General features: G+C 45.1%; 1 protein-coding gene across 1 annotated transcript in view; it reads left to right on the forward strand.

The window, feature by feature from the left end:
- The first annotated feature begins 488 nt into the window (after window positions 1–488).
- The window catches only part of LOC117871970 (vasoactive intestinal polypeptide receptor 1-like), a 34,395-nt gene continuing 17,285 nt past the window's right edge, over window positions 489–17,598 (forward strand). The window contains 3 exon segments of the mRNA XM_034759873.1: window positions 489–557; window positions 13,348–13,447; window positions 15,488–15,595. Of these exon segments, the coding sequence (XP_034615764.1) occupies window positions 525–557; window positions 13,348–13,447; window positions 15,488–15,595 (241 nt within the window). The 5' untranslated portion in view covers window positions 489–524.

Below are 17,598 nucleotides of genomic sequence, written 5' to 3' on the forward strand. Positions count from 1 at the left end.
CACAGCTGGGATCTGGCAGTTGGTTCCTGTCAGCCCCTGCAAATTTGAGCCACAAACCCAGCCAAGAGGCCATCAGAACAGAGAGCAAGGATGGCTGTGTGAGCCCGACTCAACGCCTCTAGGGCACGGTGGGTCCGGGGCAGGTTCTTGCAGCGCTGCTGTCTTGATGTGTGTGTGTGTGTGTGGGAGCTTTGTGGGGGGTCAAAAGGAGCAGTTCCTTGTTTTTGACGGCCCAAGTCGGGGCCTGAGGGGGGGGGTCAAACCTCGGCAGGATCCAGGGGGACCCAGCGCGCCCCTTTCCCCCCAGCCTCAGGGTAAGGCGAGACTGGCGAGCGGGCGCTCTGGGGAGGCTGGGAGGATTTGGAGTGGGACTCGCCTAGGCGCAGGGAAGCTGGGGAAGGACCCTTGGGGAGGGAGCTGCAGCGCGATCCGGAGGAGGCAGGGGCGGGACTTGGGAAGTGGGGACGGGCTGAGCCCCGGCTCCGGCAGCCAGAGCGCAGAGTACTTGCCAGCGGCTGCTGAAGATGCTAAGTTTCTCCTGGGTGCTTCTCCCGCTGGTGAGTGCCGTGCACCGTGCGCCCTGAGCTGCGCTTCGCTGGGGAGGGAGGGACGCAGGGCTGCCGCGGGCGGGCGGCGGGGTGATCTCAGAGCCGGGGGCGCTCCCATCCGGATGGGGCACTTGTGCTCCAGTCCCCACATTTGGCTTTCTCCCACTTGCGCTCACATCTGGATGGGGCACTTGGACTCACATCTGGATGGGGCACTTGCGTTCCGGTCCCCACATCTGATTTTCTCCCACTTGCGCTCACATCCGTTCTGGATGGGGCACTTGGACTCACATCTGGATGGGGCACTTGCGTTCCGGTCCCCACATCTGATTTTCTCCCACTTGCGCTCACATCCGTTCTGGATGGGGCACTTTCCCTCTTCCCTACGCATCTGGATGTTGCACCTCGCTTGTGGGTCTGGTGGTTGTTGTACAGATATGGTGTCTATCATCCTAAGAGGGGAGGGGGTGGGGAAAAAAACCCAAACCCTACCATGCTGGGAATAGGCAGAAACAGGGCTGCGGGGGGGGGGGAGGGGGCAAGTGGGGCAATTTGCCCCGGGCCCCACAGGGGCCCCCATGAGAATATAGTATTCTATAGTATTGCAACTTTTTTTTTTTATGGACGGGGCCCCCGAAATTGCCTTGTCTCAGGCCCCCTGAATCCTTTGGGCAGCCCTGGGAAGAAAGGGCAGAAGAAAGGAGAGATTCATTTGTCAAATGCTAAAAAAAATGACTTTACAAGTTAGAGTTATCCAGTGCGCCACTTCCCCAGGGGGGAGGCTTTGCGTGTGATTTAGGGTTGATCAAGCCTTTGATTAGCTGTATATTGTCCAATCAGTTTAAAAAAAATGGAAAAGTATGCAAAGCGTCCACATCCCAAGTTCAAGTGGCCTGAAGGGGACCCCCCTGGGCTATAGTGATCATGAGGAAGAGAACTTTGCTGCAAAACCAGAATATAACAGAGGTGTGTATTTCCTTCGAGAGGTGCAAAGCACATTCAAGTCCATAGAGCACTGATGCTGTTTTGCTGAATACCTTTAGTGATATCAAGCACCAAGTTGTGCTATACTATGTCTAAATTCACAGAGGGGTTGGCATCACTGTCTATGTGCCCACACAGTGAGCAGTAACACCTGTGTGCTGGATTAGAATCTGTGTTTATAAACTCTGTTCCCCAGCATTGGTATTAGAATTTCCTGTTTCATGTTAATCATGGCTGGGGTGAATGATTACACATCGGTGCACGGCCAGTCATTATCTTATCTTGTCAAAATATTATAACAGACAGTATCAGTCATAACATACTTGTCCCATGGGATTAGACAGGACAGAAATTCCTTCCTGACAACCTGTAGGTACTGCCTAGCCTTTGGCATCATTTTGTCACTCACACCTGCGCGTCAGACGCATCTGTTAGGAGAGTCGGTGAGCTAAGGATCAGTCATTTTTTTAATGGTTGAGGAGAAACTTTGGATTCTAAATAGGAAATGTGGAAAAACCCCAAATTCACAAGGTGTTTAGAGAAAGCAAATGTTTTCCTTCCTCTGCCAGAAGATCAAGTTCGAGTGGAAGAATAATTTCAACAATATTTGTTCAGGAGTGAAAATAAACGAGAAGCCCAATCATTCAAGATGATGAAAACTTCCTGTGTGACACTGATCACCCTCAATTCCCATCAACTTCAGTAAGAGTTGAGTAGTTGGTACTTCCCAGGAGATGCTCATCACCTTGCAAAGCCAGGCCAATAAGAGAGCTAAAACTATTCTTTATGCAATGACAATAGCACCTAGACACTCAAGTGAGATTAGGACCCCACACTGTCAAATGCATAGCAAGAGACATTGTCTGCCTTCAGGGGCAGAAGGGGAGACAGAGTTACAAAAAGGGGATTTGACTTGCACAAGCCACAGACCAGTTGAATGCCCCATCCACAGGACTACCCATGCCTCTTTAGCCAAAAAGCCTATTTACTGAGTAAAGTGGAATGAAGGTAATTGTTGTAAACAAGGAGGGGTTGCTACTGATGTGTAAAGATGTCTTAATGAAGCATTTCATGGGAAGTTAGACACACAGCTTCTACTGACTAAGACACTCCCCGCCACCTAACTCCCTCTATGGTCTTATCCTCCATTCCTTGTGCATCTTAAATTCCTCTCCACAGAGAACTGTGGGTATGCACTGAATACAGGAGCAGGCCTTTAATGGCAATGGGTATTACCCATACTGAGAGGGGAAATTGGGCAGTGATTTCTTTTTTAAAGCATCAGTGGTAATTAAATCTTTGACCTACTTTGGGATAAATTCAAGTCACTACGTTTTCATTTCTTCCTCCAGGTAATAGTTAGAAAATGTCTGTTGTATATATTTACACACAAACTACAGCAATATGTCCATATATGCAGGTCTACAAGGTTTATGTGCATAGATAGCCACATATCTATGTACATATATATCTATATGTATAGATCTATGCAGTTTAGATACAGGCAGATAATTAGATATAATCTGATACAACCGACAAACATTCAAGCTTTGCTCCAACCTTTAAAAACAGTCGCGAAAAGTTATTGCTTAAATGAAACCTATAAGGCAGACAGTGAATCAGCTTGTCTTACTCCATAGGTAATCAACTTCAGAAAGAGGAAAAACACATGGAAAATGCCCCCTAGCCTGTCATGTTCACTCAAAAAAGACTTCTGAAATAATCTAATTAACAGACTGGAGAGAATGACTGGACACATGTGCTTACATAGCAAGGATTCTGGATCAAGCCTGTGTAAGACCTAGCAAACGACAATGAGGAATTTTGACGGTAACCCAAAGGGTAGTCAGTAAAAGGTATTTTAAAAAGAGAGGCTATGATCAAGATGCTCGCTGCCAATCAGAACCAGTAGGCAGAATGGTTTGGATAAGAGAGAACCACACTGGACCATTTTTAGACCCAAATCTTCAGGGTGGAACCCTTCTGCTGCTTTAGAAAGGTTTGGCTAACTTTCATCATTTCTTCTTTCTAGGGCTGTGGGATGTGCTACCTTTTGTAATTTCCAAACCAAGCTGGGGAAAAGGGCAGATAGTTCAGAAAGCCAAGCGGCTGCAGGCTTGGCTATAACTCCTTATAGCAGCATTCTGGAAGAAGCGCAGACTCCTGACTCATGCAGCAAATAGCAGACTAAGTAAATACCGTCAGCATCATTTATACCTGTGTGACTCCATTTAGCCCAAACAGTCAAGTCTATGTTTGTGAGAATGTCTCGGCACCAGAGCTGGTGAAAGAGCAATATATAGACTCTTGAAACAGACCCAAAAAACAACACAGGGTCTGCGGCAGGGTAAACAAACCCCACGTGGGCTGGAAAGGGTTAGTGGAAAGTGGTGAGCATAATCAGTCTTGCCTGCTACACCTCTAATGGGAGTCAGGCCTGTGAAAAGGGGGAAAGCTTGTCTCAGTCCTGGCTGGTTGGGAAGGACAGCAGATCAGCTCCTGCTAGTGAAGGCAGGGGGCTGGAGTCAATGATCTTTCAGGGTCCCTTCCAGTTCTATGACACAGGTATATCTCCATATGTTATTTTGAGGGGAGGGATAGCTTAGTGGTTTGAGCATTGGCCTCCTAAAACCAGGGTGGTGAGATCAATCCTTGAGGGGCCATTTAGGGAACTGGGGTAAAAAATCTATCTGGGGATTAGTCCTGCTTTGAGCAGGGGGTTGGACTAGATGACCTCCTGAGGTCCCTTCCAACCCTGATATTCTATGAGCTGCTTGTGCTTGGGGAGAGAAGCTGGCTTGATCTGAGCTGAGTAGGACTGTGGCTGGTCAGAGCTTCCTTGGAGAGAAGGCTGGGCTGATACTAGACTCTTTGGGTTTATCAGGGACCTGCTGATGGTGGTAAGACAGGCCAAGGTATGGAATGCCCCACCGGAGGAGAAGGCTGGGGTCTGAGAGCTGAGCCCAGAGGGAGTGTAGCTGCATGAAGAACATCAGAGGGGCTGGGAATTAAGCCCAAAGACTCGTTTGTTTTGGGACCCACTGTGCCTTTGGACTCTACTACCCTGGGGAGGGGAGGTTAAACTTTCACAAAGGCCTGGCCAGAGGGTTTCCCATAAGCCACTAAAGGGAGTCTGGAAACTCTGTTGAGAAAACTGCAGCACAGTGTCCTGCCATGAGGATATGCACAGGGTGGTGACTGGTGACAGGGCCCAACTTTAGGCCCTATCAGACAGACCTCTAGATGGCAGCACAGAGTCTGTATGATGTTTTCATAGTGGGGACAGCATGCTAATAGATTTCAGAGTAGCAGCCGTGTTAGTCTGTATCTGCAAAAAGAACAGGAGTACTTGTGGCACCTTAGAGACGAGCTTTTGTGGGCTAAACCCCACTTCATCGGATGCTTGCAGTGGAAAATACAGTAGGAAGATATATATATATATATATATATATACACAGAGAACATGAAAAAAGTGGGTGTTGCCATACCAACTATAATGAGTGTAATCAGTTAAGGTGGGCTATTGTCAGCAGGAGGGGAAAAAAAACTTTTGTAGTGATAATCAGGATGGCCCATTTCCAACAATTGACAAGAAGGTGTGAGTAACAGTAGGGGGAATAGTTCTACTTTGTGTAATGACCCATCCACTCCCAGTCTTTATTCAAGCCTAATTTAATGGTGTCAAGTTTGCAAATTAATTCCAATTCTGCAGTTTCTTGTTGGAGTCTGTTTTTGAATTTTTTTTGTTGGAGTATTGTGACTTTGAGGTCTGTAATCGAGTGACCAAGGAGGTTGAAGTGTTCTCCGACTGTTTTTTGAACATTATAATTCTTGACGTCTGATTTGTGTCCATTTATTCTTTTGCGTAAAGACTGTCCGGTTTGGCCAATGTACATGGCAGAGGAACATTGCTGGCACATGATGGCATATATCACGTTGGTAGATGTGCAGGTGAACGAGCCCCTGATGGTATGGCTGATGTGATTAGGTCCTATGATGGTGTCCCCTGAATAGATATGTGGACAGAGTTGGCAACGGGCTTTGTTGCAAGGATAGGTTAGAGGTTAGATTAGATTGTCATAATGGTTCCTTCTGGCCTTACAGCCTATGAATTTATCTGATGAATCTGGCCCTTTTTTCTGCTTGTGAATAATGTCCAGGCAGACTTGCTTACAAATTTATTCAGAACACTTTGGGTTATGTTGGCAAAAGGGTCTGGTGAAGTCAGCTGCCCAGTTTGAGACATTGTACAGGGGCTTGACTTTCTGAGGCTAGATCGAATGTATCCCAGCCCGGGGTTCACAGCCCTGCTTTTTTTCAAAATGTGCTAAGAATTTTTAATAGCCACATGTTGTCAGGACCGCTGTGGTATGGCTCGTCTGAAGACTGCATTTCTGGGATCATAGCAGTCCTTGGGGCATTATGTTTGGCTGGGCTGTGACGGTAGTTGCCAACTGAGTAGGTAATGCCTTCTGAAGTAGGCAGGTGTTTCTTGGCGGTCTCGCATCCAAGCACTTGTCAGACTTGGCATTGCTCAGTTGATGAGACCTGAAAGGATCCCCAACTCAAGGTGATACAGCTTGTGGTTTTACTCTTCTGATACAGACAAGCTGTCATTTCTCAAAGCAAACAAAACAGAGTATCACGTCCTTTCCTATTTGCACAATGCTGGAGTTTTCAGCGCTCTAAGCATTTTGATGTTAAGAATATGACAGATTTACAAGGCCAGACCCTAGTTCTTGAAGATTTGAATTTAGGATTTTCTATCACACCCATCCCTATTGAAGGTAGACAGCCTTTGTTCGGTGCTGAGTTTTCTGAACGAAGATGGAAGGATGACCCAGTGATTAGAGCAGTAATTTAAGATCCCTGAGGTCAAGTCCCTGTTTTGATACAGGCTGCCTGTGTGACCCAGGCAAGTCACTTAGGGGTAGATATTCAAAAGCTCACATGATACTTAGGTGCTTCACTCCCATTGGGTTTCATAAGCTAGATGCCTTTGCAAATCTGCCCCTTAGTTGCTCTGTGCCTCAGTTCCCCATCCCTAAAATAGGACACAGGGGTACTGTGAGGATAAATACGGCAAAGCTTCTAAGGTTTCAGAAACAATGATAGCAGGGGCCATGTAAGTACCTTGGATGGTTTGAGACCACTGTGAATTGAGGACATGCAGCAGCTTGCAGTCTGAAGCCCTAAATTGTTACTGTTCATCATTTAAGATGAATAACCAAGTATTGTGTAAAGTACAAGTGAGAGACAGTCGGCAACAGCAGACAATGTTCTGGCCAGAAGGGTTTTCTGAGTGCAAAATAATTTACTTTTTTTTTTTTTTTAAAGCCTGAGGAAGGCCAACAGATTTAACATCATCACAAGTTGTATTTCTAAGGAAAATTTCCCTCTCTTCTGGTATAACCGTGTTTGCTTTCAGTAAGGCTACCCGCTCAGTAGCGTACAGCTCCACCATCATTTTTGTTTCTTGCTAGACCAGGCCTTAGGTAGGGCTGCTGTTGGACTTGTGGTGATTTGCAAGCTCTGACGAGTCATGATGATATTTAACATATGGGATGGTTTGTGCCACTAGGCGTCTTGACAAAAACAGACATTTAGTAATTTACTTCTGAACTGGTAGCTTAGAACAAACACCTTGTTAACATTTTGAAGTTCTAATTGCTCATAATTTTAGCATGAGTGATCTTGGTCAACAGTTAGACTGGAGTCTCCTAAGAGACACAGAAAGAATTTGGGATGGTGAAGCACAAGGTGGCATTATGGTGCTCGGACACTGTAGTTTTGGAGACGCTTTCTTTGAAATGAAATGTACAGCTATTAAAGAATTCCTAGGATTTCTTTTGCAAGAGAAAGGCTGTTAACATGAGAGCAGGCTGAATATTTTCCACTGAAACTGTTTTTCGATGGAAAATGGGGTTTCAACCCCTCTTTGTTTGTTTTATTTATTGTAAAAAGTGTCTGCTTTCCATGGAAATCTTTGGCTTTTTACTGAAAAACACAAACACCTGAAAACCAAAACGTTTTTGACTAAACTCCATCAGTCAAAAACTTTTGGCTGAAAACCAAAACTGTAAATTCGGAGATATCAAAGCACTTTGTTTTCACTTTTGCTGTCAAAACAAAATGTTTTGACGTGCCTGAATTGAAATGTTTCACTTCAGCTCCGTTTGACATTAACCCACATCCTCCTGAGAAGCTGCTGCGGCGCCTTGTGAGAATTGTCGTTCAAGAGCATCATACCTCCATTTTTCTTCTGTAGGCTGGATTTACCAGCCTAAATACATCTCCCATGATGCACTTGTGACGGTCTCCTCAGGGAGCCCAGAAACGTAAGCCACTATGTTACCTCTCAATTCTGCAACAGACAGCTGTGCTGGAACTTAAATTGTCTGATAGCTCCCTGCCGCACCAGGCTGTCTTCCTGCCAGCAAACGCCAGGAGACTCTGCCGGGCTAATCTTTGCCTTGCAGGTAACATTCAGTATTCCTTAGTTACCCAGAGGCATCTCTCAGCAGTGTCCTATCTGTCGCACTGGCCACTCCCAGAAATTCCACGTCCGCTGTCTCCAACGAGACAGAATGCACCCCAGTCTTTAGTTTAGCTGAGGACCGGCACGTCACTTTAATGTACAGCACTGAGGGAGGTTTATAATAGAACAAGAATCAGCTTATTACTAAGGAACAGAAACTTAAGTGATATTAAGCAGAGATGATAGAAACAGAAAATGGTTGGAAATAAAACAAACTCAAACACACTTTCTAGTGTCTGAAATTGAACAGATTATAATCTTGGTCTCAAGCAATTTCTCACCTACAGTCAGTTCTCAGCATCTTCAACCCACGTGGTTGAGGGATCCACCTTTCACAGATTCCAAGAACGCTGGCCCATTTTGTCCCTTCAGTGATGGATAGCTAAGGGTTCTCTCCCCTTTTTTCCTATAGCCCAGGGGAGATATAGTCTGGCCAGGGATCCTCACCCCTAGGGGAAAATGGGACCCAAAGGACAACTCCCATGAGGTATCACAGCAGCACATGTGGACACAGTCTAATACTGAACCAGCCTTGAATCAAAATATTCTGACTCCATTTAGCAATCCAAAATATTTCAATTTGGATCAAACTGACATGAAATACTGTTTTGATGTTCTTGTCAAAATCTAGTTTCCGTGCAGAAGATTTGGATTTTTTTTAGTTTTTTTGATGAACATTTGAATTTGTCTGTGGAAATGTTTTGATGAAACTGAATATTTTTATATTGTTTTGTAGAATTTTTCTGCAGATAAAACCCCCATTTTCCTACCCGCTCTAGTTAACACTTGTGTACGGGACAAAGTCCTAGCAGGGACCAATGAAGACAGATGCTAGTGGCCAAGGGGCCACAACTTTTCTTAAAATAACTGAACAAGATAACCCTAAAGACGACCTGTTCTGGTAGCAGTGGAATGGGGTAAGGGAGAGGAGAAGTCTGGAACATAATCAGGTTTCCACCTTTGGTAGAGATAGCATATTGACCGCTGCCTTAGAATACCATGCATGAATTGGATAGATTCTCAAATACAGAGCATCTTAATTCTCAGAGACCCACCTAATCCTGAGGATAGACTTGCATTATACCAGAGCTGAGATAGACCTGTACAAGCTACTGCACTGGGGAAATCTTTGAACCACTGAGTTTAGAATTCTAGCAGGTCAAGCCCCATCAGTATGATAAGGCAGGTTTATGCTGCATCTACAGGAAAGGGGATCTCTCTTGCAGGAAGTGGATCAAGTGCTAAAATGCCCAGCAAACCCACCTGATCTCAGATTAATGCTCAGAGTAGGGCGACTGGATGTCCGGATTTTATAGGGACAGTCCCGATATTCGGGGCTTTGTCTTATATAGGCACCAATTACCCCCTACCTCCTGTCCTGATTTTTTTTTGCTTTGAGCAGGTAGTTGGACTAGATGACCTCCTGAGGTCCCTTCCAACCCTGATATTCTATGATTCTATGATTCACACTTGCTAGCTGATCACCCTAGCTCTGAGTGATAGGAATGCGGGGTGGGGGAAGGGTACTAGCAATGCAGTCATATATGACACACACAACTCCACTTACATCTAGATGGAACAATGTAATTTGGTTCCTGTAGTGTTCATGGTCTGCCCATCAGTACAGGGACTGTTTCTTTTACCTCCATGCAAGCTTAAGGTGCCATATAAACATTAAATACTAAGGACCTGATTCACTCTTATGCTGAACAGTACCATATTCTGCAACTAGTCCCATTCCCATCAGTGGGACCATTTTCAGAATTGGGTTCAACTCGGTGTAAGGGGGACAGAAGCTAGCCCTATATAATGATGACACTGGCTGCCAACTGGTTTCACTTTGTGATATGTCAGAGAGAGGATTCTCTATGCAAAATGAATTGCATTGCACCAGGTTGTACGCCTATGACTTTCGAACACCCAGCGTAAAACTATCCCAACTATAAACCGTTTCCCATTATCAACAGCCAGTTACAAACACTTTAGGAGCTGAAGTAACACGTTATTTCCAGCCAAACAACTGAATGGCTGTTGGTTTTTTTTAAATGTAAATTGCAGTTGATTTTCATAGTAATCGTCTTATTACTGCTTCTAAAGTTGTTTGTTGGGCCAGTGCAGTGCAACATGCCATATATTTGAAAATGTAAAAAATGAAAGAAGCATTGTGTTGAATTCTGAATAATAGCAATTCAGAAGCGCGTTCCTAATGTACAATAATGAGAGATGCTATTTTAGGAGGTGATCATGCTGATTTTAAAAACATATATTGAAGGTTACCCATTGTCAAAGCATAATGGGTGAAAATTAACCATTGCTTATAGCGTGTCTTCATTTTCTTTTTATGTTAACTCCTTAATTCTCTTTCCATTCTCATATTAGGGCATGTGAGCCATCTCAGAGGATTTTTAAAGATGAAGTCTTGTCCTTTTCTCTAGGTGGATATTATTGTGCAGTTTTAACTGTCTATGTGGGCAGTAAAGTTTCCATTCAGGCTAAGAATAGAATCCTGATTTCCTGTTAAATTGCGTTGTTTATTGACAGCATTCCATAAGCCTATAAATCAACTTCCTGTGACAGGATTGGTATAATAAAAGACAGGACTGTATTGTACTCTCAAAGTTTTTGGGGGCTTAGGGTGGCTTTACAGTGTTCTTCAGAAATGTCTCAGTAAATCTACAATCTGTCACTTAGATTAAATCAGTATTTTCAGTGCTTCTGGGTGGGTTTTAAATAGGCCAGCTTGCAAAAAGCCAAATCGTGTTGCCTTATTCACTCATATGCTCCCAGTGGCTTCAGGTGAATGAAACTTTTGGTGCTGTCAATACGTAGCTCTCAGATACTCTGGTTCCAATACTCCTCTCACGTATACTTGTTTTACGCTATGTAACTCCACTGAGTTCCGTGGAGTTACTCCTGTTTCACACCAGTGAAAGAGTGTGGAGAATCAGGCCCTCTGTCAGTTTGGTGGAGACCATTTGAAAATCAGAATAGGATCAAATTAAATTGAGCGCACAAAGATTTTTTCCAGCACCACCATCTGTCTCCCCTTTCCTTCCTGGCCTCCTCAGGCTCTGGTGTGAATAAAGTAGCTGTAGGCAGGAAAGCTGGCCTAGTGACTAGGGTAATAGAGTGGGACTCCAAAGTTCTTGGTTCAGAGACTAGCTCTCCCGCAGATTTCCTGTGTGACCTGGGGCAAATCACTTAGCCTACTTTACGCCTCAGTTCCCTCTCTGTGAAATGGGAGGAGTACCTCAGGTAGGGGGGACCACCCATCCTGAATTGGGTGGAACAGTCCCAAAATGCAATGGTCAAGTCCTGGTCCAGGACTGAATGACTCTAGGACAGCATTTGTCCCAGATTTCTTGCAGCGTGGTTCTGCGCCTGCCCGAGGCTTAGGGGCAGCACCAGTCTCTTCCCAGTAGTGGGGGTTGGGGGGCTGAGGTGGGCATTAGCCCCTCCTTCACTATGAAGCTCCACCCCCTACTCTTTCTCTCCCCTCCCTGTGGACCTACCCCCTGGCCAGGCCGGAAGCTGCAGCCGGGAGTAGTAAGTGCTGCCCAGGGAGTCCAGGCTGCTGTGTCCCCACCCTGCCCTGGGTAGCATGCCCTGGGGGGTGGGGACAGAAGCAGGGGCTTGCTCTGCCCTCTGCAGTGGGCTAGGACTCGGGGGGAGGGGAGGAAGAGGAGGAGCAGGGGACGGAGCCACAGAGGGGGATAGGGCTCCTGCAAGTGTCCTGCTTTTGCCTTTTGAAAAGGTGGTCACCCTACCCTCAAGATGTTGTGAGGATAAAGACCCATAAATGATTGTGAACTGATATCACCGTAGTGAGGGCCGTCTAGATCAGGGGTAGGCAACCTATGGCATGCGTGCCGAAGGTGGCACGCAAGCTGATTTTCAGTGGCACTCACAATGTCTGGGTCCTGGCCACCGGTCTGGGGGGCTCTGCATTTTAATTTAGTTTTAAATGAAGTTTCTGAAACATTTTAAAAACTTTATTTACTTTACATACAACAATAGTTTAGTTCTATATTACAGACTTATAGAAAGAGATCTTCTAAAAACATTAATGTATTACCGGCATGCGAAACCTTAAATTAGAGTGAATAAATGAAGACTCGGCACACCACTTCTTAAAGGTTGCCGACCCCTGGTCTAGATCGAGTCGTGGCCAAGAATGCCACTTTGCTGCACTGTTCTTAACCATGATTTCACTTCTTTCAGCTTAGTAGGAGAACTTCAATGTTGTGAGTGTATGGATACCCCTCATTTTTCCTGATGTATACATTGATACTATGTTTTTAAATATCTGGAGATTGTTCACTGCATCCCCATAAATCTCTCGCTGACTTTAGTGGGAGTGTGGGGGTTCCCAGGGGAGGCAGGGTCACACCTGTTTGTTATATTAATGTAAAATGTATATCAGATTTCAGACCATAATGAAAAACTCTTCTACTACTCCCACTGCCCATCTTCTGTGTAAGTAGCATCATTACCATTAATGGCCATTAATACAAACACATGCGCTCAGACCCCATGACTTCACACCATGGCTCCTCCTGGATGGAATTGCTATTGTGAATCATTTGTATTGTGCGGGATCCCATTGCACTGCGCATTGCACAAACACCGAGCAGAAGGACCGTCACTGCCCCAAAGCGCTGACAGTCTAATTTCATAAGCACCAACTCCGTGGGTGCTTCGGGGCTGGAGAACCCACGGGAAAAAATAGTGGGTGCTTAGCACCCACTGGCAGACCCTGCTGATCAGCTCCCTCCCCCACCCCAGTGCCTCCTACCCGCCGCTGAACAGCTGTTTTAGGCATTGACAGACCTGAGTTACATAGTGCTCAATATCCTCCTTCATCTGGGGCCAACAGAAATGGTCTCTAGCAAGGTGAATAACTCAGTCAGTACCTAAGAGGCCCACATTTTCATGAACAACTGTTCAGCGGTGGGCAGGAGGCACTGGGGGGGAGGGGGAGAAACGGAGGCAGGAAGAGGCGGAGCGAGGGAAGGGTGCATTCGGGGGAGGAGGCAGAGCAGGAACGAGAAGAGGTGGGGTGGGGGTGGAGCAGAGGCAGGAAGAGGCAGGGCTTTGGGGGAAGGGGTGCAGTGGGGGTGGGGCCTGGGGTTGAGCACCCCCGGGAAATCAGAAATAATTGCATTAAGATTCTTAAGAACACCCATGCGTAGTTAGCCATGTGTCAGCAAAGGGGAGAGTTATTCACAATGCAACCTGTTAAATCGCACCCACCATTTCTATCTATCTCTTGCCCAGGTTGCTTCTATCCACCCGGAATGCAAGATATTCCAACAGGTGGTGAAAGACCAGGCTCTATGTTTAGAAAAAAATGAAGCTACTTTACCCAACTTAAAAGGTGAGAGACATAGGCCCTATGTGGCAAAACCTGACATGAGCCGTCTTTGTTTGACTTCAACAGGGCTAGCCACATAAGCAAGGACTGCTCTCTTGAGTAAAGTTTCGGAAGGTTTGGCCTGATTTTTCTCATCACTTGTGCTCTGTAAAGAACTTGTATCTTGCAGCATCTATTATTTCTTTTTGATTGTAATGGTGTTTGATGTTGATAATACACTTTATCTGTGCATTGCTTACATTCATAGCCAGTATTATAACCTTAGGTGGGGCACATCCTCTGTGGGGATAATTTGTCACATGACCATTGGCTTCAGTGGAGCTATGACAATTTATGCTAGTTGTGCTATCCTCACATCGCCCCTGTAAGTAGGCAATTACTATTATTCCCATTTTACAGAATGAAACTGAGGCACAGAAAGTCTGACTAGTCCAGGGTCTCGCAGGAAGTCTGTGCTAGAGCAGGGAAGTGAACTGAACCCGAGTTACTAACCTGAGACTTAAAAGACCTGAGTTCAGTTCCCTGCTCTGTCATGACTTCCTGTGAGACTCTGGGCTAATCATTTAGTCTTTCTGTGCCTCTGTTTCCTACCTGTAAAATGGGAATACTAGTAATTTCCTACCTTACAGATGTGATGTGAGGATAAACCCATTGGCAATTTTTCTTGTTGCCCAGTTTTGTTTTACTGACTAAAAGAGCTCCTTTTTCAAGATGATTGTACAATTTTAGGATTGCTTTGCTTGACTCTTATGTTCACTTTCTCAAGAAAAGAAAAGAAACAGATGAGATGAAAAATGTATGTGTGAGAGACTGTGTCCATGACTGTAAAACAGAAATACAATGTCCCCCTAAATTTGTGGAACTGCATGGGATTTAGCACAACCATGTGTCATGCTGCCTGGAGTGCCTGAGTGCCACCCTTATACTGGATTGTTAAGAAGCAGGACAGAGATCCCGAACTGGTTGTGTGTTCTATAATTAGATTTCACCAGTAGCAAGTGTGAACTCCTAAAGCACTAATACAGTCTTACCATGGAGTCACAGACAGTTCCCTTAAGCAATCCAGTCTATTTTGCCACCCAGGCAAGCTGGATTTACTGCTAGATGGTTGCTATACACCAAAGATCACAACATATTCAAGTTACTCCAAGTCCCAAAGGACCGGTCACTTACCCCAGATCAATTTGTACCTTAGATCTCACACCAAAGGCAATACTTGTAGCCAATTCTCTAGTAAACTATCTAAGGATTTATGAACTAAGAAAAGAAATGAGTTACTACAATGTTAAAGCAGGCAAGCATAAATACGTAATTGTGGTACACTCTATGGTCTTACAAGGTGACAGAGTTGCAGGAATCTGTCAGCTCCAAATGTCTTTTAGGCCACGGTTAACCCAATTTAATCTATGCTTCAGTTTAGTAGCTCTCACAGGAGAGTCCAGACAGCAAAAGAAATAAAAAAATTCTTGTCAGGGATTTTTCCTTCTTTTTTCCAGAATCCAAGCTGATGGGATGAGCCCTTTTGCACACAGTCTCTTCATGAGTTCAAGGGGGCAATTAACAAAGTCTTTGTATTGTAATGTCCCACAGTGGCCCATTTAGTTTTGATAGGCTTGCTTGTTGTGCAGGAGATGGTCCTTCCTGATTGGGTTCACAGTTTCAGAGCAAACATTTTTTTCCAGTTACATGCAAAAACGTAAATATTTCCTTATGGCAGGTGACAAGGAAAGTATAAGTGAGATTAATGCATACAGCAATTTACAAGCATTTCATAAAGTCTGAACGCTAAAGACGTTGTTATAAGCCCAATACCCATCTTAACCAGTTACTAACACACACCTAAAGCCTTGGCAAGAGCTGGCACCTGGTCTGCCAGCATCACACCATGCCATTGTGACTCTGGGCTACATAAGAACTGCAGCTGAGTCTTGCACTTGGTCCACTAATAAAGACACGGGCAATCTTTCGGTAAGCGATTGCAAGACTTCTGAAATGCCTCATTCTGCAGGCGTCTCTTTAATTTAAGACTCTTTTTCTTTCCAGGATGCCCAGGGGATTGGGATGGACTGAGTTGCTGGCCCAAAGCCACTTTTGGAGAAGTGGTAAAAGTTGCATGCCCGGGTTTCTTTGAAGAAATCACCAACATACAGGGCAAGAATGTTTTTTTCCCCCTGTTATTAAGGTTCCTAGCCATTTAAAAATATGCATAAGGGCTAAGATACTAAAGCAATCAACATTCATGCATCAGGGCAGAGTTGGATCAAGTTCTGGGGCCCTGGGCTGGAGCAAGTGAGGGGGACCCGGAACCAGAACTGTGGCCCTGCCCCCCACTTTTGTCTGTGGCCCCACCCATGGCCCTGCCCCATTCCACCCATTCCCCTGCAGACCCTTCCCTGTTCCGCCCCTTCCCCCCGCATCCCTGCCCCCCACTCGCTCCTTTCCATGCCCCGCCCCGCCCCACCCACTGTGGCACCGAGACTGGAGAAGCTCTGCTTCCGGGCTGGGGTGGGGGGAGATTTTTCTGGGGTCCCCAAATTGGCTGGGGCCCCTGGGCCCAAGCCCCATTGGCATATGCAGTAATCTGCCACTGCTATCAGGGCATAAGGTTAGTGGTGTCAGGAAGAATTCTTTTTCAGGGTTACATATATTCATTAGGTACATTTTGGGGGGGGGGGGTTCTCTAATGTATCCTACATGCACCAATGTCCATGACCAGATAATGGACTGGATAAACCATTGATCTCCTTCAGAACACGAATACCTTCACTTGGACAGCTATACCTTCACAATCCCTTTGCTCATTCTGATCTGGGCTGATCTCAGCCATTTGTAAAGAGATGGAGAAAAGTCAGTAAAGAGTGATTTTTTGCAATCCTCTTGGGAATGCACTACTACTTGCAATGGTATTGAAAGTAGTAGAAATGACATACACAAATACAAAGGACATATTTGGCCCTCATGCACAGTAGTTTAGAAAAAAGAAAACTCTTCCTAATTTGGCCCATTTTAGCAGCCCAAAATTTGGAAGACAGAAGCACTTCCCAGCATGAATATGCTGGAGATTAGAATAGCATTTGAAAAGGTTGTGTTTGAATTTGGTGTGGAAAATAAAAGGCCCTGAGCACCCTTACTCAAAGGAATAGTCCCTTTTAAAATAATCCCATACCCAATTATGCAGTCTGAAAGTTGATAAAGTTATCATTAAAGCTGGTGGAAACTAAGAATATGGCCTTGGCTACACTCGCGGTTTCACAGCGCTGTGAAGTGCGAGTGTAGTCGCGCCGCCAGCGCTGTGAGAGCTCTCTCGCAGCGCTGCAAGTACTCCACCTCTCCGAGGGGAATAGCTTGCAGCGCTGCGAGCGAGCGTGCAGCGCTGCAGGCGCTGATTACACTGGCACTTTACAGCGCTGCACTCGCTGCGCTCAGGGGGGGTGTTTTTTCACACCCCTGAGCGCAGCGAGTTCAGCACTGAATTACCAGTGTAGCCAAGGCCTTTGTGTTCTATGGGAAATTCTGACCTTTCGAATTTAATTTTTCTTCCGAATTGGAATAAAAAAAAGAATGATTGAAATTTCTCACAAAACTAATTTTTTGGGGGAAAAAATAGTGTCGGGTCATTTGAAATGTTCCATTTTGATACAATTGAAATGTTTCATTTGCATTTTGACTTTTTATATTGGCTATTATCATTAATCATTTAAAATAAAAAATTCAAAATGAAAAGTCATTTTGAAACGAAAAAGTGAAATGGCCCATTCCAAGAAGATTGAAATGTTTCTTTTCGATGGGTTTTTTTTTCCCCTTAAAAAAAATTTCATCAAAATTGACAAATTCCTGCAGTAAGTATCCATGTGGCTGAAATGGCATTTTTCAACAGTGAAACATTCATTGAAAAAAATGTTGGCCAGCTCTAGCAGTAATCCCTCTCACCATTTAAAAGCAAAAGCCAAATGCTGTGACAATCAGCGGGGAGTATCTTGCTAAAATAGTGGCATCATTTGTATGACTGGAAGGATGGGAGCCCAAATGTCAGAGTCCAGATAACTTTGTCTATCCTACTGTAATTGAGAGGATGGATAGTTTTGCAGTGGGGTTCTTGGAGCCAGGATTCCTGGTTTTTATTCCCGATTTTGTTGCAAATCCTCGGTGACCTT

Source organism: Trachemys scripta, chromosome 2 (genome assembly GCF_013100865.1).
Source record: "Trachemys scripta elegans isolate TJP31775 chromosome 2, CAS_Tse_1.0, whole genome shotgun sequence".
Taxonomy (NCBI): domain Eukaryota; kingdom Metazoa; phylum Chordata; order Testudines; family Emydidae; genus Trachemys; species Trachemys scripta.